The 27845-nt window shown below is 44.5% G+C and overlaps 1 protein-coding gene across 1 annotated transcript in view; it reads left to right on the forward strand.

The window, feature by feature from the left end:
• The window catches only part of LOC126238244 (cadherin-86C-like), a 333139-nt gene that overhangs the window by 100470 nt on the left and 204824 nt on the right, over nt 1–27845 (forward strand). Inside the window, exons 4-5 of the mRNA XM_049947781.1 lie at nt 4139–4222; nt 14537–14665. Coding sequence (XP_049803738.1) covers nt 4139–4222; nt 14537–14665 — 213 coding nt within the window. The remainder of the gene's footprint in view (nt 1–4138; nt 4223–14536; nt 14666–27845) is intronic.

Genomic DNA, 27845 nt, shown 5'->3' on the forward strand with positions numbered 1-27845 from the left:
TCTCTTTTGCCCAGTGGCAGAACTGTACACGACGTTCAAAGTCGCCGCCATGCAATTCCTGGTTCATAGAAATATGGTACGGGTGCAATCGATGTTTTGAGATTCCCGATTCTCGCGCAATTTTTCTGCTACTGATGTGCGGATTAGCCGGGACAGCCGCTAAAACATCCACTTGGGCATCATCATTTGTTGCAGGTCGTGGTCGACGTTTCACATGTGGCTGAACACTTCCTGTTTCCTTAAATAACGTAATTATCCGGCGAACGGTCCGGAAACTTGGATGATGTCGTCCAGGATACCGACAGCATACATAGCACACGCCCGTTGGGCATTTTGATCACAATAGCCATACATCAACACGATATCGACCTTCTCCGCAATTGGTAAACGGTCCATTTTAACACGGGTAATGTATCACGAAGCAAATACCGTCCGCACTGGTGGAATGTTACGTGATACCATGTACGCATACGTTTGTGACTATTACAGCGCCATCTATCACAAAGCGAAAAAAGTGGTCCAACTAAAACATTCATATTTCTTTACGTACTGCACGAATATGTAATAAAAATGGGGGTTCCTATTTTAAAAAAAACGCAGTTGATGTCCGTTTGACCTATGACAGCGCCATCTAGCAGGCCAACCATAGCACCATCTGGTTTCCCCCTTCAAGCTGGACGAGTTTCGTTCTTTGTAGTTTTTTGGTTTGATGCTTATTTCGTGAGATATTTGGCCCGGTCACTATCAATGGACCACCCTGTATATCATGGGAAAACTTTTTCCAACTCAAGGCAGGGACGGTACAGTAACCAGTAATATACGACGAACAAACCGTCTTGGTTGCGGAGTTGTACGAAATTATTATTTATTCACCAATATTGGTAAATAAACAATAATTACAACCCCGCAGTCAAGATTGTTTCTTCATCTCGAGAAAAGACCACGAAGATAAAATTAGAGAGATTCGAAGAAACACAGAGGCTCACCAGTAGTCGTTCTTCCCACGAACCATTTGCGACTGTAAAGTACACTCCGCCACATACTGTAAGGTTACCTGCGGAGTATAGATGTAGATGTAGATACGTGTGCCAGTTTTGGTAGAAATGTCTTCAGGCGTTCATAAATATGCTGTCTATGCAACCCCCTCTCCCTAACCCGACTCTGCAGTCAGTTGCCTCCTACCACAGACAACAGAGTGCCGGTCACTCCTATACTCAGTCTACCTAAGAGATGTATCGGGCTGCTTTTACCCCCGAAGAGTGAGGGTGGGTGTGGGGGCGAGAAAACTATTCACAGCTTTACCTTTCTCTTTTACAGAAAGGGGCTAAATATACCAGCAAAAAGAAATTGAATTGTAGATGCTGGCAGTTTTAAAAACGTAATCATTTCTGCGTCACGAAGTCTTCTAATCCATAGATGGAATTTCAGAGTAGATGGTATATACGAGGGTTGGAAATAAAATAGTGGCAACTATTTATTCATAACCGATACAAAAGAGTTATAAGTTTGCACCTTTTACTGTCCTTCAAAGTAGTCACCAGCGTTGTGTAGAACTCGTTGCCAGCGATGTGGATGGCGTAGTATACCGTTAGCAGAGCCTGTTCTGTTGGTGGTGCGAATGGAGCGTTCTACTGCCCGTCGAATCTCTGGAACAGTTCTGAAACGAAAGCCACGATGTGGTTCCTTCATCTTCGGAATCAAATCAAAGTATGGGGAGTATGGCGGATGGTTCAGTACTTCCCAGTCCCATCGACCGCACAGAGCGGGCAAAGCTTGCGCTGTATGCGCCCGCACATTGTCGTGCAAAATGATGGGTGGGCTGCGCAGAAAGTGTCGCCCCTTCTTTCGCAAAGCTGGTCGCGTGTGATGCTCCAAAAACGAACAGTAATACTGAGCATTGACGGTCTACCGTGGAGGAACACCATCACAGTCGTACACGAGAATCACCGTAACTTTAGACCACTCCATTCGCACCATCAACTAAACAGGTTCTGCTAACGGTATACTACGCCTTCCACATCACTGGCAAACATGCAAACATGTAACTCTCTTGTATCGTTTGTGAATAAATACTTGCTGCTATTTAAGTTGCAGCCCTCGTGTGTCGTTGTGTTATATTAATAAAATTCTAGTGTGTAGATTAAAATTTAAAAAAAAGTGTTACATACACTCCTTGAAATTGAAATAAGAACACCGTGAATTCATTGTCCCAGGAAGGGGAAACTTTATTGACACATTCCTGGGGTCAGATACATCACATGATCACACTGACAGAACCACAGGCACATAGACACAGGCAACAGAGCATGCACAATGTCGGCACTAGTACAGTGTGTATCCACCTTTCGCAGCAATGCAGGCTGCTATTCTCCCATGGAGACGATCGTAGAGATGCTGGATGTAGTCCTGTGGAACGGCTTGCCATGCCATTTCCACCTGGCGCCTCAGTTGGACCAGCGTTCGTGCTGGACGTGCAGACCGCGTGAGACGACGCTTCATCCAGTCCCAAACATGCTCAATGGGGGACAGATCCGGAGATCTTGCTGCCCAGGGTAGTTGACTTACACCTTCTAGAGCACGTTGGGTGGCACGGGATACATGCGGACGTGCATTGTCCTGTTGGAACAGCAAGTTCCCTTGCCGGTCTAGGAATGGTAGAACGATGGGTTCGATGACGGTTTGGATGTACCGTGCACTATTCAGTGTCCCCTCGACGATCACCAGTGGTGTACGGCCAGTGTAGGAGATCGCTCCCCACACCATGATGCCGGGTGTTGGCCCTGTGTGCCTCGGTCGTATGCAGTCCTGATTGTGGCGCTCACCTGCACGGCGCCAAACACGCATACGACCATCATTGGCACCAAGGCAGAAGCGACTCTCATCGCTGAAGACGACACGTCTCCATTCGTCCCTCCATTCACGCCTGTCGCGACACCACTGGAGGCGGGCTGCACGATGTTGGGGCGTGAGCGGAAGACGGCCTAACGGTGTGCGGGACCGTAGCCCAGTTTCATGGAGACGGTTGCGAATGGTCCTCGCCGATACCCCAGGAGCAACAGTGTCCCTAATTTGCTGGGAAGTGGCGGTGCGGTCCCCTACGGCACTGCGTAGGATCCTACGGTCTTGGCGTGCATCCGTGCGTCGCTGCGGTCCGGTCCCAGGTCGACGGGCACGTGCACCTTCCGCCGACCACTGGCGACAACATCGATGTACTGTGGAGACCTCACGCCCCACGTGTTGAGCAATTCGGCGGTACGTCCACCCGGCCTCCCGCATGCCTACTATACGCCCTCGCTCAAAGTCCGTCAACTGCACATACGGTTCACGTCCACGCTGTCGCGGTATGCTACCAGTGTTAAAGACTGCGATGGAGCTCCGTATGCCACGGCAAACTGGCTGACAATGACGGCGGCGGTGCACAAATGCTGCGCAGCTAGCGCCATTCGACGGCCAACACCGCGGGTCCTGGCGTGTCCGCTGTGCCGTGCGTGTGATCATTGCTTGTACAGCCCTCTCGCAGTGTCCGGAGCAAGTATGGTGGGTCTGACACACCGGTGTCAATGTGTTCTTTTTTCCATTTCCAGGAGTGTAAATGGCTAGCATATCCCATATTTTCGCAGAGAAAATTTATGTTACTGTAATTCTTCTCACATTTTCCACATCATGGCTACTTGTCAAGAATTTTTTCCACAAAACACGCAATAAACTATACTAAATCAAACAATCTCTCTCAGTCTAACTTATTCCAGAAGTTTGTCTCTCGAATTTATATACTCGTTAGGCCGACTCTTCTTACTCATTGCGGAACAATTGGAAATCATGAAAAATCAAATGAAGGCATTTTTCGAACTAGTGACACAGCAGTTACCTGATACCTCTTTTGTATTGCTCGAATGGTTTTTAAGAGGCATCAGCATTTAAGGCTTTTCCGTTATAAAACTAAGACAAGTCTTGGAGCACCTACAGGGTGTTCGGAAATTCCCGTTAAAAGCTTTTAGGACTTGTATAGGGGAGTGAGTTCTGGAATGGGATGATGGGTCCGTGTTTCACCATTTCTGAGGATATACATTATTTTACTTTTATATAGTACAATATAATTCACTTTTGCTGATTTTCATTGTATTGTTATGTGTTACAGGACACCAAGCCAGGAACGGCGATCGAATACGTCCTCGTAACGAATCACCCTAAATGGAAAATCCATCCGGTGCTGGAGATATGGGTAAATATCAGATATTACATATTATATGTGCATAGTTATCATTGTAGATATATATGTAGGATGGAAAACCTCACTAAAATAAGTACGAGTATAGGCTTCACAATTACCTGCAAAAAATCAGTAGATGTTTCTGTGTTACAATTAAACAATCAGAAACTGGAAATTGAAGGGAGCAAATGGGAGAAAAAGTGACATGGTATATACGTGGGAAAGTACACATACCAAAAAAAGTTTGCGTCACCTCGGTTCCGAGAGTTCCGGAACCCGTACAGAAAATTGGAATAGAGATCAACATAAACACCATTTCCGAACTTTTTACTGCCCATGAGAACCACACATAGCATGTTGTACCACCATACAGCAAAACCTTCAGAGGTGATGGTCCAGATTTCTGTATACACCGGTGCCTCTAATACCCAGTAGCACGTCCTCTTGCATTGATGCATGCCTGTATTCGTCGTGGCATATTATTCACAACTTTATCAAGGCACTGTTGGTCCAGATTGTCCCACTACTCAACGTCGATTCGGCGTAGATCCCTCAAAGTGGTTGCTGGGTCACGTCGTCCATAAACAGCCCTTTTAAATCTATCCCAGGCATGTCCGATAGGTTTCATGTGTCGTGTGTCGTGTCGTGGTTGCAAAGATTGACCTCGCCATGGTCGTTGGGAGTGAAGTTGCGCATCATGCAACCTATTGCGCACAGTTTGAGTAGTAACACGACATCCTGTGGCTCGACGAAAAGCACTATTCAACGTGGTGGCGTTGCAGTCAGGGTTCCACTGCAGTAGTAGCCTTTGGGCGGCCTGAGCGAGGCACGTCATCGATAGTTCCTGTCTCCGTGTATCTCCTCCAAGTCCGAACAACATCGCTTTTGTTTACTCCGAGACGCCTGCACACCTCCCTTGTTGAGAGCCCTTCCTGGCAAAAAGTAACAATGCGGACGCGATCGAACCGCGGTATTGACCGTCTAGGCATGGTTGAACTACAAACAATACGAGCCGTGTACCTCCTTCCTGGTGGAATGACTGACTGGTACTGATCGATTGTCGGACAGCCTCCAGCTAATAGGCGCTGCTCGTGAATAGTTGTTTACATATTTGGGCGGGTTTACAAACATCTCTGAACAGTCAAAGGGACTGTGTCTGTGATACGATATCCATAGTCAACGTCTATCTTCAGGAGTTCCGGGAGCCGGGGTGATAGAAAACGTTTTTTGATGTGTGTATATGGCAAGGAGACCCGCACTGGTCCGCTTTACCAGTTCTGTCCTACGGTCAAGCATGGACATTAAATGTGCAAACTATTACATAAACTGGGAGTTATCCAAAGGAAAGTGAATGTGTTGACAGTGATCAGAGAAGATAGGCAAAATAAAGAAACAAGAAGAACGACGAGTGTTGGGAACATCATAGCTACTGTTGCGACAGTTTCACTTGGTTGTGTTTGTCATACAGTCAGACTAACGGGAGATGGACTAAAGTTGATTGGCGCTCTCTACCTCTAACGCTTTTACCTGTGATTGCATAGCAAGTTATAAATCCGCATTAACGCCCTGAATACATTCCGCTTAGCATGAAATTTGACCCACCAATGAACAACAATGAGGTCTGTTAGATTTTAATGAAATGCGAAGTAATGAGCAAACTTCCAGAGCGCAACGGAACAACAAAGGGATCTTTAACATAAAGAAAATGAAGATAAACAGCAACGAACATCCTCAACTGTTCTAATACAACTAATCAATGTAAATGTATCTCTCCTCATAGGAAGTACTTTTTAAAGCAATAGCTCGAAATATTCACTGCTGCAACAGGTGTCGAAGTTCACTATGACCTGTAACCCCGTTATTTGTCTGAAAATCGTACATAAATTCCAAAATACTGTGTCTGCTGAAAGAAGATTATAGTAACATTAATTCTGCCGAAGGCAGTTCAATTTAAATATTTTGTCTACGCACATTGTACTAACATGAACAACCGTAGCTCGCACGTGATTATTAGAGATCGTAGGATTGAGAAACGACTTCGGGAGGAAAATACTTGCCAGAGAATTTCAACTGGCTGCAGTTATTATTCAGAAAGTAGATGGTTCAAATGGCTCTGAGCACTATGGGACTTAACATCTATGGTCATCAGTCCCCTAGAACTTAGAACTACTTAAACCTAACTAACCTAAGGACATCACACAACACCCAGCCATCACGAGGCAGAGAAAATCCCTGACCCCGCCGGGAATCGAACCCGGGAACCCGGGCGTGGGAAGCGAGAACGCTACCGCACGACCACGAGATGCGGGCTCAGAAAGTAGAGACGAAACCTCTTGAATAATATATAATATACATGAATTTCCCCTAACGGGTCATGTACAGTACCACACATTCACAAAAAGTCAATCCCCGTAATACCGTTTAGAAAATGGGAAAATAATGTGAAAGACGACCGATAGTTGCAGATGATGAAATATAGATGTTGATCTTCGCATGTTCAAACAAAGGCTCGAACCACTCAAAGACCAGCCTTGCTCACAGACACACAATTGCAAACCATTTCTCACAGATGTACCTGAAAAATCACGTAACACAGAATTACGCCAGTGCATTGCAAGCAAAAAAGCGATGTCACCAATAATGCTGGACACCGTAGTTTCGAAATCGAAATGCTCAAGTCAGTAATACACAGGGAAAATGTATAAACCTTACAGCCGGCCGAAGTGGCCGTGCGGTTAAAGGCGCTGCAGTCTGGAACCGCAAGACCGCTACGGTCGCAGGTTCGAATCCTGCCTCGGGCATGGATGTTTGTGATGTCCTTAGGTTAGTTAGGTTTAACTAGTTCTAAGTTCTAGGGGACTAATGACCTCAGCAGTTGAGTCCCATAGTGCTCAGAGCCATTATAAACCTTACAAATCGTCGATAGGCAGAACGATGTTAACCGCTTCAGGTGGAGACCACGACTAGTAGTGACTGTTCACATGGCCCTATCGAACTCGACGGAAACTAACCTGATTGGCTGACTATGCGTAACGTTCAAAATATAGCTTAGAGACAAGCTTTTCACTACTCAACCGAAGATAACGCTATTTTAGCAGATGATACCATGGGCTACAGAGTCTTTGAGTCATACGAATGCGTCCAACTCACGAACTGATACATAACATGAAAGTCATTTGCAACAAATGACTTCCTAAGTAAGCCGGCCGCGGTGGTCTAGTGGTTCTAGGCGCTAGGTCCGGAACCGCGCGACTGCTACGGTCGCAGGTCCGAATCCTGCCTCGGGCATGGATGTGTGTGATGTCCTTAGGTTAGTTAGGTTTAAGTAGTTCTAAGTTCTAGGGGACTGATGACCACAGATGTAAAGTCCCATAGTGCTCAGAGCCATTTGAACCATTTTGAACTTCTTAAGTAAGTTTTCTTGCTCAGTGGCTCAAGATATGAAACTCTAGGCAAAAACGTATTTGAATATGAGAATTAATTGATATAAATACGCAGGAAAACCTATATTTGAAGACTGCAATGGATGGAGAAGTATGAAAGACTCATTTATCCAGCAGTAAACAAAAAAAAACTGATTATAATGCCGATATTTACGCACATATTCATCATCATTCGCCGCTTGGGACCGAAACTTCTAGTAGGCACCAATGAAAACTCTTCTTGTAACTTTCACTCAGTCCAGATATTTCCCTGACAATTACGGTTTGCTTGGACCCCTTGAAGAGCATCGGCTTCTAGGCAAGTGAAACTCGACATATTGATATCGCGTTGTCGTTGCACAGCTCGCAATTTTTCACAGCAAAAGAATCACGATGCTGTTAGAACATGAATGGGAATCCTGACGTAGACGGCGAGTGTATCTCCTACAACTTCCGATTTTCAGACCAGTCGCTGTAAAGCTCAACAGTCGACTGTAATTCGCTGCATGACGAAATTTGTACTGAGGAGCCTAGACATTATGACCATCTGGTTAATGGCGTGCTGATGCACTTTTGAAACGCAGTACAGCAGCGATTCTGCGTGGCATGCATTCGACAACACCAGATGTCTAGGCGCAGGTGATGCAATTCCCGCAAAATTACGAGCAGGTGGTGTGCGAGCGTGGAGCTGCAACCCGATAGCATTCCAGATGTGTTATTCGTATTCACATCAGGAGAATTTGGTGCCCAAGACGGCAACGCGAGTTCACTATGATGGTCCACAAACCACTATAGCGCAATTTTGGCCTTGTGTTCAAATGGCTCTGAGCACTATGGGACTTAACAGCTGAGGTCATCAGTCCCCTAGAACTTAGAACTACTTAAACTAACCTAAGGACATCACACACATCCATGCCCGAGGCAGGATTCGAACCTGCGACCGTAGCGGTCGCGCGGTTCCAGACTGTAGCGCCTAGAACCGCTCGGCCACTCCGACCGGCTTGGCCTTGTGTCACTGAGTTCTCCTGCCAGAAGATGCCATCGCCACCAGCGAAGACGTCAAGCATGAAGGGATGCCTGTGACCCGCTATAATGTTCACATAGCCCACACCTATCACAGCGTCACCGATTACTACCGCAGGTGTCATGGAACCCAGGTGTATGACTGTCATAGTATAATACTGCGCCCACTGGCTTGTGTTCATGACACAGTGAATGTTTCTAGCTGTCAGTCACCTGGACGAAGGCGTGTGCAGACACGACTATTAACGTGGTGTAACAATCAATGTGATTCATCCGATTAGGCGGCATGTTTTCATCGATTCACGGCCGTGTCTCAATGATCCGGTGCCCACAGCAATTGTATCTGACGATGTTGATTGGAACACATATGGCTCATCTGCCGCAGAGCTCCATATTCAACAACGTGCGCTGAACGGTGTCCTTCGAAACACTTCTTTCGTCGACAGATCTGCCACAGATAGCTCCCTACCCTGCTTTACAGAGCGGAGGAGCTTCCGACATCCATGTTCTGTGATAAGCACGGGTATCCAATACCTTGTCGCCTGATCGTGGTTTCACCGTCCATAGCCTACTTTCCATGGATGCTGACGATAGTATCACGCGAACGGTCGACCTCCTTCGCCGTTTCCGAGATACTCGTACCCAGGTGCTAGGCCTTTACAATCCGCGCTTTGTCAAACTCTCTGTGTCAATGGATTTCCCCGTTTGCGGACCGTATTGTCGCTAGTATGATTCCGTATTGATCTCTGCTCCACCTACAGGGTGTTTCAAAAATGACCGGTGTATTTGAAACGGCAATAAAAACTAAACGAGCAGCGATAGAAATACACCGTTTGTTGCAATATGCTTGGGACAACAGTACATTTTCAGGCGGACAAACTTTCGAAATTACAGTAGTTACAATTTTCAACAACAGATGGCGCTGCAAGTGATGTGAAAGATATAGAAGACAACGCAGTCTGTGGGTGCGCCATTCTGTACGTCGTCTTTCTGCTGTAAGCGTGTGCTGTTCACAACGTGCAAGTGTGCTGTAGACAACATGGTTTATTCCTTAGAACAGAGGATTTTTCTGGTGTTGGAATTCCACCGCCTAGAACACAGTGTTGTTGCAACAAGACGAAGTTTTCAACGGAGGTTTAATGTAACCAAAGGACCGAAAAGCGATACAATAAAGGATCTGTTTGAAAAATTTCAACGGATTGGGAACGTGACGGATGAACGTGCTGGAAAGGTAGGGCGACCGCGTACGGAAACCACAGAGGGAAACGCGCAGCTAGTGCAGCAGGTGATCCAACAGCGGCCTCGGGTTTCCGTTCGCCGTGTTGCAGCTGCGGTCCAAATGACGCCAACGTCCACGTATCGTCTCATGCGCCAGAGTTTACACCTCTATCCATACAAAATTCAAACGCGGCAACCCCCCAGCGCCGCTACCATTGCTGCACGAGAGACATTCGCTAACGATATAGTGCACAGGATTGATGACGGCGATATGCATGTGGGCAGCATTTGGTTTACTGACGAAGCTTATTTTTACCTGGACGGCTTCGTCAATAAACAGAACTGGTGCATATGGGGAACCGAAAAGCTCCATGTTGCAGTCCCATCGTCCCTGCATCCTCAAAAAGTACTGGTCTGGGCCGCCATTTCTTCCAAAGGAATCATTGGCCCATTTTTCAGATCCGAAACGATTACTGCATCACGCTATCTGGACATTCTTCGTGAATTTGTGGCGGTACAAACTGCCTTAGACGACACTGCGAACACCTCGTGGTTTATGCAAGATGGTGCCCGGCCACATCGCACGGCCGACGTCTTTAATTTCGTGAATGAATATTTCGATGATCGTGTGATTGCTTTGGGCTATCCGAAACATACAGGAGGCGACGTGGATTGGCCTCCCTATTCGCCAGACATGAACCCCTGTGACTTCTTTCTGTGGGGACACTTGAAAGACCAGGTGTACCGCCAGAATCCAGAAACAATTGAACAGCTGAAGCAGTACAACTCATCTGCATGTGAAGCCATTCCGCCAGACACGTTGTCAAAGGTTTCGGGTAATTTCATTCAGAGACTACGCCATATTATTGCTACGCATGGTGGATATGTGGAAAATATCGTACTATAGAGTTTCCCAGACCGCAGCGCCATCTGTTGTTGAAAATTGTAACTACTGTAATTTCGAAAGTTTGTCTGCCTGAAAATGTACTGTTGTCCCAAGCATATTGCAACAAACGGTGTATTTCTATCGCTGCTCGTTTAGTTTTTATTGCCGTTTCAAATATACCGGTCATTTTTGAAACACCCTGTATATACCAGCTGGTTATAATTAAACTAACGGTGTTCCGAGTGCTGCAATACGGGCTGTATACCATCGCAGAGCGCTGAAACATCATTTATATATCCATTAATCGGTGCGCTCACGGAGTATGCTGAAAGAATAATAGTCCCCCTTTTTGCCACCAGATCAAAATATGGCAGTGTAAGCAATCAGAACGTGGTGTGCGTGCAGGAAAAGAAGAGGAACGATCAAACACACGGTAACTGTTTTTCTGGCAAATTTATTAGGATATGGTCACAAGTTGCAACATGTGTTCAATATGGTCTCCCCACTCGGCAACGTTCTACCTCCATAATATGGCATGGTCGACAGTTATTCGCAGCATGCCCAGTGTACTGGGAGTGATATGTCGTCGTATGCTACAGCTCAGGAATAGTCTGGATGCATTTGTGATGGACACGATCTTTCAGGCATCTCCTCACCAAGGATTTAGGTCGAGGGATCTGGAAGTCCACACGTCTTGAAATTGCCTTTAGATGATACAGTCGTTACCTAAGGTTTCTCGAAGCAAATCTTTCAGCTGGCAAGTGACATGTGGTGTCGCGTCGTAGTGGTGCGGACACAGTTGCATTCTTGCAAAGCTGGAACCACGTGTTGCACAAGGATGTCCTTATAAAGTGAAGATATCACTGTACACCTAACAGGCCAGTGAGGTATCATCTCCTCGAAGAAAAACGGAGCGAGAATGAAGAAACTTATGAAACACAGACACATAAGCTGAGAATATTGGTTGCACAACATGTGGCGGTGTAGAACCCCACTGCGACAGCTCTATGCATTCACTGCACCGTGAGAGTAAAATGTAGCTCATCCAACCAAAGAATATTCCCCAGCTACAAAAAATGGCTCTGAGCACTATGCGACTTAACTTCTGAGGTCATTAGTCGCCTAGAACTTAGAACTAATTAAACCTAACTAACCTAAGGACATCACACACATCCATGCCCGAGGCAGGATTCGAACCTGCGACCATAGCGGTCACGCGGTTCCAAACTGAAGCGCCTTTAACCGCACGGCCACACCGGCCGGCCCAGCTACATGTCATCCATTTCATGAATGACAAAGTCACGGCTTTGTAGCCTAGCTTGACACTTCATTTGGTGCACGTCGTGAATCTTGGAGGGATACCAGTGTAAAATGCGCCGCAAATATTTTGAACTGTTGACCAGGGGAGAGCCAATTTCCGCACATAGCTCGAACAGTGGCTGTAGAATTTGAGGCATGTGATGCACGGTAGGCTATAGCTGCTGCAAATTCATCAACTATCATGGATATAGGTCGCCTTCCTCTCCCTGCTGCACCCCCTAATTCACATGTTTCTTCAAATGTCTTGTTCATACCCTGTAGCCCATTTATTGGCATGGGGCACCTTCGCAGTTGTTACTGCCGGCGATATTCTCACGTGCAACGCTGCTATTGCTTTCGTTCTGATAAAACAATTTTACCAGTAGTGCATTGTTTTTCTTCCGAATTGCCATTGCGTTTCATACGGAAATCTTCAACCTTCTTAATCCTTTACATAAGCGTCACTTTACAAAAGGAGACAACACTTGTCGAAAAGCGATAAGCAGCATACTGACGTCCAAACAACAAACATTTCACATTCAGACTGCTTGCAACGCCATATTTTTCACCTGGTGGCAGAAAGTGAAACTATTATACAGGGTGATCCAAAAAGAATACCACAACTTTAAAAATGTGTATTTAATAAAAGAAACATAATATAACCTTCTGTTATACATCATTACAAAGAGTATTTAAAAAGGTTTTTTTTTCACTCAAAAACAAGTTCAGAGATGTTCAATATGGCCCCCTCCAAACACACGAGCAATATCAACCCGATACTCCAACTCGTTCCACACTCTCTGTACCATATCAGGCGTAACAGTTTGGATAGCTGCTGTTATTTCTCGTTTCAAATCATCAATGGTGGCTGGGAGAGGTGGCCGAAACACCATATCCTTAACATACCCCCATAAGAAAAAATCGCAGGGGGTAAGATCAGGGCTTCTTGGAGGCCAGTGATGAAGTGCTCTGTCACGGGACAGACAGTGCTTGAACCAATTTCAGACGACAGGGTTTCATAACTAACCTTTTTCGTAGGACTCTCCATACAGTTGATTGTGGAATTTGCAGCTCTCTGCTAGCTCTGCGAGTCGATTTTCCTGGGCTGCGAACAAATGCTTGCTGGATGCGTGCTACATTTTCATCACTCGTTCTCGGCCGTCCAGAACTTTTCCCTTTGCACAAACACCCATTCTCTGTAAACTGTTTATACCAACGTTTAATCAGGAGGTTTAACACCATACTTCGTTCGAAATGCACGCTGAACAACTGTCGTCGATTCACTTCTGCCGTACTCAATAACACAAAAAGCTTTCTGTTGAGCGGTCGCCATCTTAGCATCAACTGACGCTGACGCCTAGTCAACAGCGCCTCAAGCGAACAAATGTACAACTAAATGAAACTTTATAGCTCCCTTAATTCGCCGACAGATAGTGCTTAGCTCTGTCTTTTGTCGTTGCAGAGTTTTAAATTCCTAAAGTTGTGGTATTCTTTTTGAATCGCCCTGTATTTTCAGCATACTCCACGAGCGCAACGACTACCCGCACTGTAGCGCTCGGAACACCGTCAATTTAATTATAACCACCACAATAAGAAACCGTAAAGCCACCCGGTAGCCCATGCTCGTAACGTTTTGGCTCATCACTGTGATCGTATTACTATGCTGTTCTATTAGAAAAAAATATTGATTTTGTTTGCTTCAGACACTTCCTCAACGCTAAAGAACGTCACTTACACTTGCAGTCGAGAGTATTTCGATGCGCAACTAAAGATATGTACTGTTTATGCCGACCGCTGTGGCCGAGCTGTTCTAGGCGCTTCAGTCCGGAACCGCGCTGCTGCTATGGTCACAGGTTCGAATCCTGCCTCTGGCGTGGATGTGATTGATGTCCTTAGGTTAGTTAGGCTTAAGTAGTTCTAAGTCTACCGGACTGATGACCTCAGATGTTAAGTCCCATAGTGCTCAGAGCCATTTTGTACTGGTTATGTCCTATTTGTGACTGGCCAGTTACTTGGAAACGCTGACAAATATGTTGAAAATTAGTACGTTTTCGTTAATAAGGGTGAGATTCCGGGTAGGTAGTTATTCAAATAATATATACGCAGAGGCATTTTCTTATTATTAGTTGCCGCGCGGGGTAGCCTGGTGTCTCCGGCGCCTTGTCACGGCCCGCGCGGCTCCCCCCGTCGGAGGTTCGATTCCTCTCTCGGGCATGGGTGTGTGTGTTGTCCTTAGCGTCAGTTAGTTTAAGTTAGATTAAGTAGTGCCAGACTTAGGGGTCGATGACCTCAGCACTTTGGTCCCATAAGATCTTACCACAAATTTCAAAATTTATTGTTAGTTGGTAAAAGGAGCATTTATTCGTCCCTAAGTTGTCAGTAATTTTTCACATTATCTAACCAAATGATTGAGTTAGTTTTGAATGTTTTCTGAAGTGTAACTTGCACGAAGAGCTACGGTTTCCTGTTTTTCCGCAGGGCTCTCCACTGTTCAGCCTGGGCAACACCTCTCTGGAGTCTGCATCGACCATCAGGGCGGATATCATACTCGCTGGGGAACTCGACTTCGAGAAGCAAACGATGTACATGCTAACCGTGATGGCAATGGTGAGTGCAGCGTGTGTTTGTTTTCTCTTTTTTAAGGCATCAAGTCACAACATACAGCACCACGCGGGATTAGCCGAGCGGTCAGAGGCGCTGCAGTCATAGACCGTGCGGCTGATCCCGGCGGAGGTTCGAGTCCTCCCTCGGGCATGGGTGTGTGTGTTTGTCCCTAGGATAATTTAGGTTAAGTAGTGTGTAAGCTTAGGGACTAATGACCTTAGCAGTTAAGTCCCATAAGATTTCACATACATTTTTTTCAACACAGCATACAGCTATTCAAATAACAGAAACGTCTGAACGAAAACAGTTAATACAACGTTAAACTATCGGCAGTGCGTCACAAAGTGAATGTATACTTCTGATGAATTGCTTCCATGAGACTTTTCAGTTGTGTCTGGGGCAGTAGAGCGCTTAATTTCGTCAGTGGTGATGGAGGATCAACTATACAATAGATTTAACGCTATAGAAACGACTGTATTTATTCGGTCAAGTTCAAGATGGATGAGTCAGCGATCCAGGAGAGCTGCTAAAATGTTCGGTTAAACAATGCTTTAACAAAACCAGCAAAAGGAAACTGAATTATACAATACTGGCCATTAAAATTTCTACTCCACGAAGATAATGTGCTACAGACGCGATATTTAACCGACAGGAAGACGATGCTGTCATATGCAAATGATTAGCTTTTCAGAGCATTCACACAAGGTTGGCGCCGGTGGCAACACCTACAACGTGCCGACATGAGGAAAGTTTCCAACCGATTTCTCATACACAAACAGCAGTTGACCGGCGTTGCCTGGTGAAACGTTGTTGTGATGCCTCGTGTAAGGAGGAGAAATGCGTACCATCACGTTTCAGACTTTGATAAAAGTCGGATTGTAGCCTATCGCGATTGCGGTTTATCGTATCGCGACATTGCTGCCCGCGTTGGGCGAGATCCAATGACAGTTAGCGGAATATGGAATCAGTGGTTGAGGATGGTAATACGGAACGCCGTGCTGGATCCCAACGGCCTCGTATCACTAGCAGTCGAGATGACAGGCATCTTATCCGCATGACTGTAACGGACCGTGCAGCCACGTCTCTATCCCTGAGTCAACAGATGGGGACATTTGCAAGACAACAACCATCTGCACGAACAGTTCGACGACGTTTGCAGCAGCATGGACTATCGGCTCGGAGACCATGGCTGCGGTTACCCTTGACGCAGCATCACAGACAGGAGCGCCTGCAATGGTGTACTCAACAACGAACCTGGATCCACGAATGGCAAAATGTCATTTTTTCGGATGAATCCAGGTGCTGTTTACAGCATCATGATGGTGGCATCCGTGTTTGGCGACATCGCGGTGAACGCACATTATAAGCGTGTATTCGTCATCGCCATACTGGCGTATCACCCAGCGTGATGGTATGGGGTGCCATTGGTTATACGTCTCGGTCATGACTTGTTCGCATTGACGGGAGTTTGAACAGTGGACGTCACATTTCAGATGTGTTACAACCCGTGGCTCTACCCTTCTTTCGATCCCTGCGAAACCCTACATTTCAGCAGGATAATGCACGACCGCATGTTGCAGGTCCTGTACGGGCCTTTCTGGATACAGAAAATGTACGACTGCTCCCCTGGCCAGCACATTCTCCAGATCTCTCACCAATTGAAAACGTCTGGTCAATGGTGGCCGAGCAACTGGCTCGTCACATTACGCCAGCCACTACTCTTGATGAACTGTAGTATCGTGTTGAAGCTGCATTGGCAGCTGTACCTGTACACGCCATCCAAGCTCTGTTTGACTCAATGCCCAGGCGTATCAAGGCACTTATTACGGCCAGAGGTTGTTGTTCTGGGTACTGATTTCTCAGGATCTATGCAACCAAATTGCGTGAAAATGAAATCACATGTCAGTTCTAGTATAATATATTTGTTCAATGAATACCCGTTTATCATCTGCATTTCTTCTTGGTGTAGCAATTTTAGAGGCCAGTAGTGTAATTTTAGACTATTCCGTCCTAGCTACTGAACAATTTATGTACTATGAATTTAAATTTAAACCGTTTACATAATGCTCGGCAGAAAATCGTGATATGTGAGCAACAATAACGCCAACAAAATACTATGAAGCCTTGAGTCACGCAATTTTTAGGGTCACATCAGTAAGAAAATTTTAAGCATAAGCATATATGTCCGTCTGGTAAGTGGCTACTCAATCTTTATCTGCACACAGGATGAGACATTGCATCGTATTCATGTCTTCCGATTATCATTGGTCCATGAAATAGTGTCCTGCCTCCATACGTGTTGTGCTAAAGTATTCTTGATGGTGGCGAGACATTTGAAAATTTCCGCTCAGCTGTCAATGTCCAATCCACCTTCAATTCTTCCCAGCCGAGAACACTGGTAACAAATTTGCTTTAACGCATCTTTTCACACAGAGTGCAGGGCGAATCTTCTGAACCGAATGACTAAATAGACATGCACTCTTGCTTCCACTGCCTGATTCACTGCAGATTCTCAGAGCCATCGGCACTACTTTTGATCTTTGTTGTCATTCGCTAATGCTGTAACCCGCGACTGGGGATGTACTTGTTTGACTTGGGCGAAACCTTCTGAAGATTTCAACCCAGTGCGCTTGGTCGATATAACACTCGCCAGACTCACATCCAGTGCTACACGTGTCTAGGCATCCGCGGCCTCAGTGGGCCTTCGGTGAGGCTAGCATATCTATAACGTGCTTGGTAGATACTTTGATTGCCTCTATCGGTTCTCCCTTCTATTCCAGTCTCGTATTGTTCGTGGTCTCTTCGCGAGATATACGTAGAAGGGAGCAATATACTGCTTGACTCCTCGGTGAAGGTATGTTCTCGAAACTTCAACAAAAGCCCGTCCGAGCTACTGAGCGTCTCTCCTGCAGAGAGTTTATCTATCATCTCCGTAACGCTTTCGCGATTACTAAATGATCCTGTAAGGAAGTGCGCTGCTCTCCGTTTGATCTTCTCTATCTCTTCTATCAACCCTACCTGGTACGGATCCCACACTGGTGAGCCGTATTCAAGCAGTGGGCGAACAAGTGTACTGTAACCTACTTCCTTTGTTTTCGGACTGCATTTCCTTAGGATTCTTCCAATGAATCTCAGTCTGGCATCTGCTTTACCGACGATCAACTTTATGTGATCATTCCATTTTAAATCACTCTTAATGCCCAATTCCAGATAATTTATGGAATTAACTGCTTCCAGTTGCTGACCTGCTATATTGTAGCTAAATGATAAAGGATCTTTCCTTCTATGTATTCGCAGCGCATTACACTTGTCTACATTGAGATTCAATTGCCATTCCCTGCACCATGCGTCAATTCGCTGCAGATCCTCCTGCATTTCAGGATCATCCGCAAAAAGCCTCAGTGAACTTTCGGTGTCATCGACAAGGTCATTTATGTATATTGTGAGTAGCAACGGTCCTACGACACTCCCCTGCGGCACACCTGAAATCACTCTTACTTCGGAAGACTTCTCTCCATTGAGAATGACATGCTGCGTTCTGTTATCTAGGAACTCTTCAATCCAATCACACAATTGGTCTGATAGTCCATATGCTATTACTTTGTTCATTAAACTACTGTGGGGAACTGTATCAAACGCCTTGCGGAAGTTAAGAAACACGGCATCTACCTGGGAACCTTTGTCTATGGCCCTCTGAGTCTCCAGAAAAGTCATTATACTCGAACATAATACGTGTTCCAAAATTCTATGATCGACGTTAGAGATATAGGTCTATAGTTCTGCACATCTGTTCGACGTCCCTTCTTGAAAACGGGGATGACCTGTGCCGTTTTCCAATCCTTTGGAACGCTACGCTCTTCTAGAGACCTACGGTACACCGCTGCAAAAAGGGGGGCAAGTTCCTTCGCGTACTCTGTGTAAAATCGAACTGGCAATGGGATGCTCGTCAACGTTACTAAGAGAGTGGAAGAAGGGAATTTCTCTACTACACTGTTATGTGATGTGAGCATATACCAACTTTACTTCGTCTCTGAATTGTCGTCATATTTCGTTTTTCATCTTCTGGAATTCGAACAGTGACAGAAGGTTGCTTTGAAAAATTACTAGTACCAACTTAGTTTGTGTGTACAGTACCGCTTACACGTGTCTCGAAACCTCGCGCTCGCCTTCGCAATCCACCCCCAGTAGGTCACAATATTGACTCTATTGGGCATCATCGAGCGGCAGTGACGCCTAACTGTGCAGCTGGGGGCGGCTAGCCTAGAGTGCGCGCCCAGTAACATCCCAACAAATTAAAGAAAATAGACAATTAGTGTAAATTAATAATAAATAATTAAATTAAAACATCAACGGCTACAGTAGAAGTTTATAAGGGAGAAATAGAGGCTTCATATGGAGACAAGGCTGATAATACGACAAAATAAGCAATTCTTGTTTATTTTATATGTGTCCTTCCTAGATTTCTTCTTCCAGTGGACATATAATTGAATACCTTCACCGGAAATCTCCCCCTCCGCCCCCTACGATCAACATGTTCCTCCCGTTTTCTCCTATTTTCTTTTATTTTTTCGTATAAGTTATATACTCCTAAATCTTTCCTTACGTCCTCCTTTCATTGTCTATCTTCTCTTGTACATGCTTGCACTCTTCTTAGGAACGTCATTTCTTGAGCCTGCATTCTACTTTCTTGGTGTTGTGTTGTCAACCAAGCTGCACTTCCATAAGTAAGGGTTGGTACTGATATGCTTTTCTAAAAACTTCAGCTGAGTTTCTTTCCTGACTTTCGTCTGCAAACTTTTTAGAATAGTACCACAAACTGAAATAACTGTTTCATTTTTGGACCACATCATGATTACATCCACATGTGTCGTCACATCATTAACGTTTAAAATGTTCACCTTGCTCCAAATATTCGTTATTCAAGACTACTTTCGATCTTACTGACTGTGCGCTTTGAAATTCCATCACTTTCGTTTTATCTACAGACAGATTTAGGTTGTATTCTGAGTCCATCTGATGCAACTTAGTGACTCCCACCCGATGTGCATTTTCGTTCTCTGAAACCACTGTTTGCTCATCTGCATATAGGAGTAGATTTAATCTAGTGTCACAACCTAAAAGTACTCATTTTTATTCACTATATTCCGTTTACTGATCACTTATATGTGTAAGCGTGTCGGGGAAATACAGCATCCTTGCCTCTTTATTTGGGTTCATTGACATTATTGTGATTATGTTGGTGACAGTGACGTTATTTCGGTGTGCGCATACAGACTCTTGATAACATTTATGAGGTGAGATGGACAACCTCATTTAGCCATTACATTCCACAGCATTTCTCTGTTCACATTATCAAACGGCTTTCAATAGTCTATAAAAGTAAGCTGGATTTCCCAATTAAATTCTCGTATCTTTTCTATAACTTGTTCTATTGTAAAAACATTGTCAGTAGTTGATTGTCACTTTCTAAAACAAGAATTTAATGCTACCAAACACTGAAAAGGAATATCAAAAGTAGGCAGCATAGGAGGATGGCCGCCCTGTCATTGGGTGACGCTTCTGAGCAAGTGCTTATCTAGCAGAGCTTGCCATCTGCCCATGATTCCCTCTCACTTCCAGTAGAGTCGTAGTAAAACACTTCTCATGTACATTTAGTGGCATTCAATTCTTGTGCAAACTACGTGGACTGCACATAAGAGATAGGCAGAGTGGTTTGTCGTTTTTGGACCTGAAACTAGTTGTTGTGTGCAAAGTTTTAACCCTCAGTACACATTTGAACTACAGTTGTGAGACTTTTGCGCACAGACCAACTATGAGGCAGGTTCTAATGTTTCGCTGAAAGGTTTAGTACGTAGCTACCACTTGTTCTAATGCAGTGTTTAAATTCCTGGCAACCCAGACAATAAATGAACATTAATCTAGTTTGCTCATTTTCACTGAAATTCCTCTCGTCGCTCGATGGTTGTTGCGTGCAGGGCCAATCTAGATATACGCAAACGTGTGGAACCACACATCTAAAGCCTAGTTTACACGACGACACTAGGTTGCATTCAACTGCGCTACCGGGCACTGCGCATGCGCTCCGCGCGTTTGCGCAACTCGTCAGAGAAACTAAACGCATTCGGCGTGTTCCAACTTTGGCGACACTAGTGGCTTGAGTTCTGAGGTTATGTGTGTTCGTAGAGTGTAGACAAACTGAAATATGCAGAGAGGAACGGAGAATAATGTTCGCATTTTGGATATGTATGCTTTGCATAGGTGTTTGTGGGATTTCAGTGATGCTAATTACAAAAACAAGCAATACATTGCTGCTCCTGAGACCTTCACGAGCGATCAGAACACAGATAGTTTGACAATATGTGAGCTACAGGGCAAAATTTATTGAATTAGAAGCACATATACAACTGAATTAAGAAAAAATACAAGCAAATGTAATTCTATCTGTGGAAGTGGTCTCGTCTACAACAGTTCGAGTTGGCCGACAGTAAAATCCCATCGTTCGAGTTGGCCGACTCTCTTTTTTTAAAGAAAATGTTGTTGGTAGGAGGGAAGGCTACACAAATCAAGAAGCTGCGTTCTTTATTCAATATTCATCTATTTAAAACGTCGCAGCAGTGCTCCACATTCACATATGTTTGAATTTTGAAATATTGCCACTGTACAGATCTATCTTCAAGAGAGCAGTTTGCAAACCATTCTCTTCTTAATGCGGCCTGCTTGGGATAATTACTGCTGCTAATGTCAATAATTATTACTGTTAATGTTAATAATTATTGTTGTTTATGAAATAGCGTCATCACCAACTAAATACGCATCTTATAACATGCCGAGTGTTCTCGATTGTAATGCACGCAATATGATACGTAATTTCAGTTTTGGCGACAGTGCTTCGTGCATTACAGTATCTTTATTCCTTATCGCATAATTACTTCTATTTAGAAGATAGGTAAACAGTTATGGTGAGATTCTAAGATAATTAAAAGAACTTCTTGGATCTTCCATTACAAATTATTTCAGCAAGGATGCTGAGCAATCGAACTGACGTCTTTTCTTCATCCAGTCACGAATCGAAACACATTTCGAATTTTTTTTCTTATGCAGCGGTTCCACGCAACAAGCTTTAACTCCATCACTACTCGTGCGACGTGCAGCTGTCAAAACCTTCGTTTCAGACACGACTCAGGAACCCACAAAACGACGAAACTGAAGTGTATACTGGTTTCACCGTGTCTACAGTCAAATATGAAACCATTTGCATGCAACTCATTCCACGCAACGAGTGGCGCAACTCAATGTCGTCGTGTAAACTAGGCTTAAAACAAAAACAGGCGGATAAACAGAAATTTAAAGTCAAGTAGTGCGAGATGGAAAATAGGGTAAAGCTGTGAGGCTGTATTACCAACATGGCGATCACTTTGGAAGGCTCCGTCTTGGGTACAACTCGTAACCTGCAAGTGGAAATGGGGTTATGTAAGATATCAAACAGAGAAATACCAGGGAAAACAACAGTTTCTTTGAGCACAGCTTTATTGATTCTCGAGTTACGTCGCATTTTATACAGAAGAAGGCAAATGCTGTTGATGAAACATTAACTTTACAGCATGTGCTGGGGATGCTGTTCAAATGGTTCAAATGGCTCTGAGCACTATGGGACTCAACTGCTGAGGTCATTAGTCCCCTAGAAGTATTCCATCCCTTCGAAATAAACACAGGTGTGCGGCAAGGTTATGGCCTACCACCAATTCTTTTTAATTTTATTCTAAAAAAAAACAGCGTGGATTTGAAATGAAAAACTATATGAACATCAGGTTTAATCAATAAGCCTGGGAAGAGGAAACAAATGATTTTGTTATACTGTTATATTGTGTGAAAAAGTGACATTTTCTGTAATACAGATAAACATTTTAAAATAAATATCCAGTAGGAAAGGCTTAAGAATTTTTAACAAACATTAGAAATGCACCGAAATTTCTGAAAATATATATTAGCCCAGTAGAGAAGGTTAAATTTCTTGGCGAAATAGTCCAAGGAAATCGTCTGGAAAAACCTGCTACAGAGGAAAGGAAATAAAATTGGGAAGACATATGGTATAACTAAAGACCATACAATAAAAAATGTCTTGTCTAAAACTGCAAAAATAATGAATTACAGTAGAGTAGTGAAGCCAGACTGTTTATACAGGGCGAATCACCTAAAACTTGCATCGCAAATATTGTGGAAATGGAAAGTGCTATTTACGTGCGGTTTTCACGTAATGGATTGGTAGTCAGGGGGCTCGAGTTGTTAGCTAATACCCAGATTGCAATAATATTCAGAAAGTGAACTTTTGTGCAAACACAGACGTTTGTAAATGGAACAACGGCTATTGACATTAACAAACTAAAAGCAGGTTAAATTAGAGTGTCAGAGGTGTTGGTTGCAGAATTCCAGTGCGAGTCGTTTACCAGATATCGTATTTTGAAAATTTTCCACACGGACACTTGCCAGTGCCATACAACCCGCATAGTTGCTAGGTATAATGTTGTTATGTTTGCTTCCACTCTACTTGTGTGTTCCTTGAGTGCATTGAGACTTGCTTATCAGTTGGTGTGTGACAGTTGAAGCAGTGGGTCGTGAGTCGACTATGGGGCTTACCAATGCAGAAAAAACTGACATGCTCATGATGTATGGAGAGAGTAGGAAGAAAGCAGTTTGTTCTTGTACGGTGTATGCAGCAATTTATTCCAATAGACGTCAAAAACGCGTGTGCTATGCATTCTCCATCGACATAGGTTCCATCCCATCACATCTCTCTCCATCAAGAGCTGCATGGAAATGATTATGAGAATCGTGTTAACTTCTTTACATGGGAATTAATACAGGATAATCCAGATGTATCATGTGTCTTTTGTTAGTGATGAATCATGGCAGGGTAAACTGCTGAAACATGGCAGTATTGGTCCGCTGACAATCCCCGTTGGCTTCGTCAGGTGGAACATCAGCGTCCATGGAGTGTAAACGTATGGTGTAGGATAGTGAACCATCAGCTCAAAGGCCCGATTTTCGTAGACGGAACACTGAACGAGGAAGTATCGAAGTCGCCTTACAGACCATCTTCCACGGATGCTAGAAGACGTTCTCCTCTGCAGACTAGAAGGAACCTGAACTACCAACATGATTGGTGTCCAGCACGTAGTGCAAGAAGTACTACAGCATGTTTTCACGAATTCTTTTCAAATCGTAGGACTGAACGGAGAGAACTGTACCTTGGCTGGCTTGTTCCCCGGATTTGATGTCTGTAGACTCTTTTTCTGTGGGGAAATCTGAATGACTGCCTACAAGGACATTCCAACTACACCCGATGCTGTACAACGACGTATTACTGCACCCTTCTGGGACATCTCCGCTCAAACGATAGCACGTGTGCAGCAGTCCATACCAGCCTGGAAGCTTGCTCTCTCTGCCGGTGGTCATTCTGAACACAACCTGTGATGGTAAATTGTCTGGTTACTGGTCACAATCCACATAAATAATACGAAAACTTGTGTTGTTCTTTAGTGTGTGCTACCATAGCTATTGTACAAGTGTCGGTGTGGGAACTTTTCAAAATACGGTATCTCGTAAACGATTCGCACTAAAATCCTGCAACTAACACCACTGACATTCTAATTTACCCTACTTTTAGTTTGTTAATGTCAATAGACATTGTTCCATTTAAAAAATTCTATTTTTGCACAAAAAATACACTTTCCAACTATTATTACAATCTGTTGATTGACTAACAATACGATCCCATGACTGGCAATCCAGTCAATCAAAACCGCAAGTCGACAACACTTTTCATTTCCGCAATATCTGCGGTGTAAGTTTTAGGTGATTCACTCTGTATACAAGCGAATGTCGAGCATGAAGCTAAAATTTAGAGAAACTAGAAATACTACAAAGCCGAATCATTAGGAAAATATTATGTCTAGGGAAAACTTTGGAAGGCTGGAAATTACAAAGTATTGATAAAATTTATTGAAACGCTGAAAACATTTCAGAAGGAATTGAAAAAGGAAGACTGCTACTTTTTGGGCATTTATGTCGAAAGCAAGACAGTGGATTAACCAAAAAGATTTTCACATATTTGTGGGATGAGAAGTCACTAGGTTGGATCCAAAATACACTCGAGTGCAAAATAAATAAATAAACGACGCACCACGTAGTGTCCGAATCGGACGAAAATCGCTAGATGTGATGTACATGTGCAGTCAAACAAATGACTACAATTTCAAAACAATTGGATGATTTATTTAAGGAAAAGAACTTCACAAACTGAGCAAATTATAACGCGCTGATCCACTCCAGCCCCTTATGCAAGCAGTTATTCGGCTTGCCGTTGATTGGTAGAGTTGTTGAACGCCGTTCTGAGAGATGTCGTGCCAAATTCTGTACAATTGACGTGTTAGATCGTCAGAATCCCGAGTTTCTTGCAGGGCCCTGCCCATAATGCTGCAAACATTCTCAATTCGGGAGAATTCCGATGACCTTGCTGGCCAAGGTACGGATCGCCAAGCACCAAGACAAGCAGTAGAAACTCTCGCTTTGTGCGGGCAGACATTATCTTGCTAAAATGTAAGCCTACGATGGCTTGCCATGATGTACCGCTATGCTATAAGGGTCCCGTGGATGACACCCAAAGAGTTGATGTTGCGAAAAGAAATGGCACTCCAAACCGTCACTCCTGGTTATCGGGTTGTGTGGCGGGTGACAGTCTGGTGGGTACCCCACTGCTGTCTGGGGCTTCTCCAAACACGCCTTCTGCCTGGAATCTCATTGACTGGAGTAGAACTGTCTTCAATGAAGAGTCCCACTTCGAACTGAGCCTCGATGACCCGTGGAAACTAGTCTGGAGACGCCCCAGACAGTGGTGGGAGAACAAACTGGCTATCGCCCGAGATATAGCCCGATACGCAGGAGTAATGGTCTAGGATCCCGTTTCTATTCATAGCAGGATCCCTTTGGTATCTTCCGCGGCACCCTTACAGCACAGCGGTATGTCGACGACATTCTGCGCTCCGTTTTGTTGCCCTTCGTGGCAAGCCATCCTGGGGTTACGTTTCAGCAAGATAATGATCGCCCGCACACGGCGAGGATTTCTACTGCTTGCCTTAGAGCTTGCCAAACACTACCTTGGACAGGTGGGTCGCCAGGTGCCTCCCCAGTTGAGAACGTTTGGAGCATTACGGGCAGAGGTCTCCAACCAACTCGGGATTTCGGCGATCCAACGCGCCAACTGGACAGAATTTGGCACGACATCATTCGGGAGGACATCCAACGAATCTGTCAATCGATGTCAAGCCGAATAACTGCTTGCATAAGGGCCAGAAGTGAACCAATACGTGATTGACTTGCTCAATTTTTGAAGCTCGTTCTCTTCAATAAATCATCAAATTTTTCTGAAATTTTAATCATTTGTTTGTCTGTACGTGTATATCACGTCTACCGGCTTACAGTGTAATATACGAGGGTGAGTCAAATGAAAACATTAAATATTTTTTAAATATTCAGAAGTGGTACAAAGCTGTATCACTTTTCAACATAATCTCCCCCACGCTCAATGCAAGTCCTCCAGCACTTACAAAGTGCATAAATTCCTTTAGAAAAAAATTCTTTTGGTAGTCCGCACAACCACTCATGCACCGCATGGAGTACCTCTTCATCAGAACGGAACGTCTTTCCTCCCATTGCGTCTTTGAGTAGTCCAAACATATCGAAATCACTTGGTGATGAGGAATGGTGCCATTCCTTGCTCGCTCTCTTCGTTTCCGGTTGGTGGAGGTGAACCCAGGTTTCTTCCCCAGTCACGATTCTTGCAAGGAAGCCATCACCTTCTCGTTCAAAGCGCCGAAGAAGTTCTTCACAAGCATCGACACGTCGTTCTCTCGTTTCAGGAGTCAGCTGCCGTGGCACCCATCTTGCACACACTTGCAGCACATCATGCACAATGTGCTGTGCTGACCCATGACTAACCTGTAAACATGCTGCAATGTCATTCAGTGTCACTCGGCGGTTTTCCTTCACTATGGCTTCAAATGCTGCAATGTTCTGTGGAGTCACAACTCGTTGTGCCTGACCTGGACGAGGAGCACCTTCCACTGAAGTCACACCATTTGCGAACTTCCTACTCCATTCGTAGACTTGCTGCTGTGACAATGATGCATCACCGTACTGAATCTTCATTCGTCGATGAATTTCAATAGGTTTCACACCTTCACTACGCAAAAACCGAACAACAGAACGCTGTTCTTCCCTGGCGCAAGTCGCAAGTGGGGCGGCCATCTTTATACTGATACTGCGACGGTATGTGTGCATCTGCACTATGCTGCCACCTACAGGCCATTCTGCACGCTGTTTGTAGCACGCTTACCAACTTACGGGGGGTAGCACGTCAAACGGGCCGACTTGGAGCAGGAGAGGCACCACAGGACATTTTAATTTCCACTGTCTATACTTTTACAAATAAACTCATAAAACTTTGTCAGCATGACCAAGAACGATTCACAATTCACACTCATAGCAGTGGAACTTCGAAAAATGTGGTGTGCGTACTGTAAGACCTTCGGTACACACACCATCAGATTATTTGACTTGTCGCTCTAATGAAGTAGGCGAGTGTCAGCAATATGTCTCGTGGTCTTATTGTGGCGTGTTTATCTTCTGCCGTTAGGTCAGACGATAGAAATGACACTTGCACGCTTAGAGTAGCAGATTGATGGTGACCAACTTTAAACAGAGTTTGATTAATTTTCACACACATTTATTAAAATAATAAAAATCATAGATATTACGTAACTTGATTCTGGATGCTGTTTACAATTGACAATCTGAAGTTCCTTTGGTCTTGGTACGTTAATCTTATTCTCACATATCTCTGATACTTGACAAAGTGGCTATACATTTCTCTTCATGGCTATGTACAGGAATGTGATAATCTTATAATCTTATTAGGCGCAGACTGAAACTTGACTACAGACTAATGCAGCCTAATGCAGATTGGTACAGACTGACTAATTGGAGGTCTGTACACTCGTTATAATACCTCGCGCGTTCAGGTATCACTGCACGAGTGTGATCCGCGAGGAGAAAAGGTTTTACGTTAGCAGCAGTCTCATTGGCTGCGTTACATATTAATATGCGGATCGGCGGAAGCAGAATTTGG

The sequence above is a fragment of the Schistocerca nitens genome, chromosome 1 (genome assembly GCF_023898315.1).
Source record: "Schistocerca nitens isolate TAMUIC-IGC-003100 chromosome 1, iqSchNite1.1, whole genome shotgun sequence".
Classification (NCBI taxonomy): domain Eukaryota; kingdom Metazoa; phylum Arthropoda; class Insecta; order Orthoptera; family Acrididae; genus Schistocerca; species Schistocerca nitens.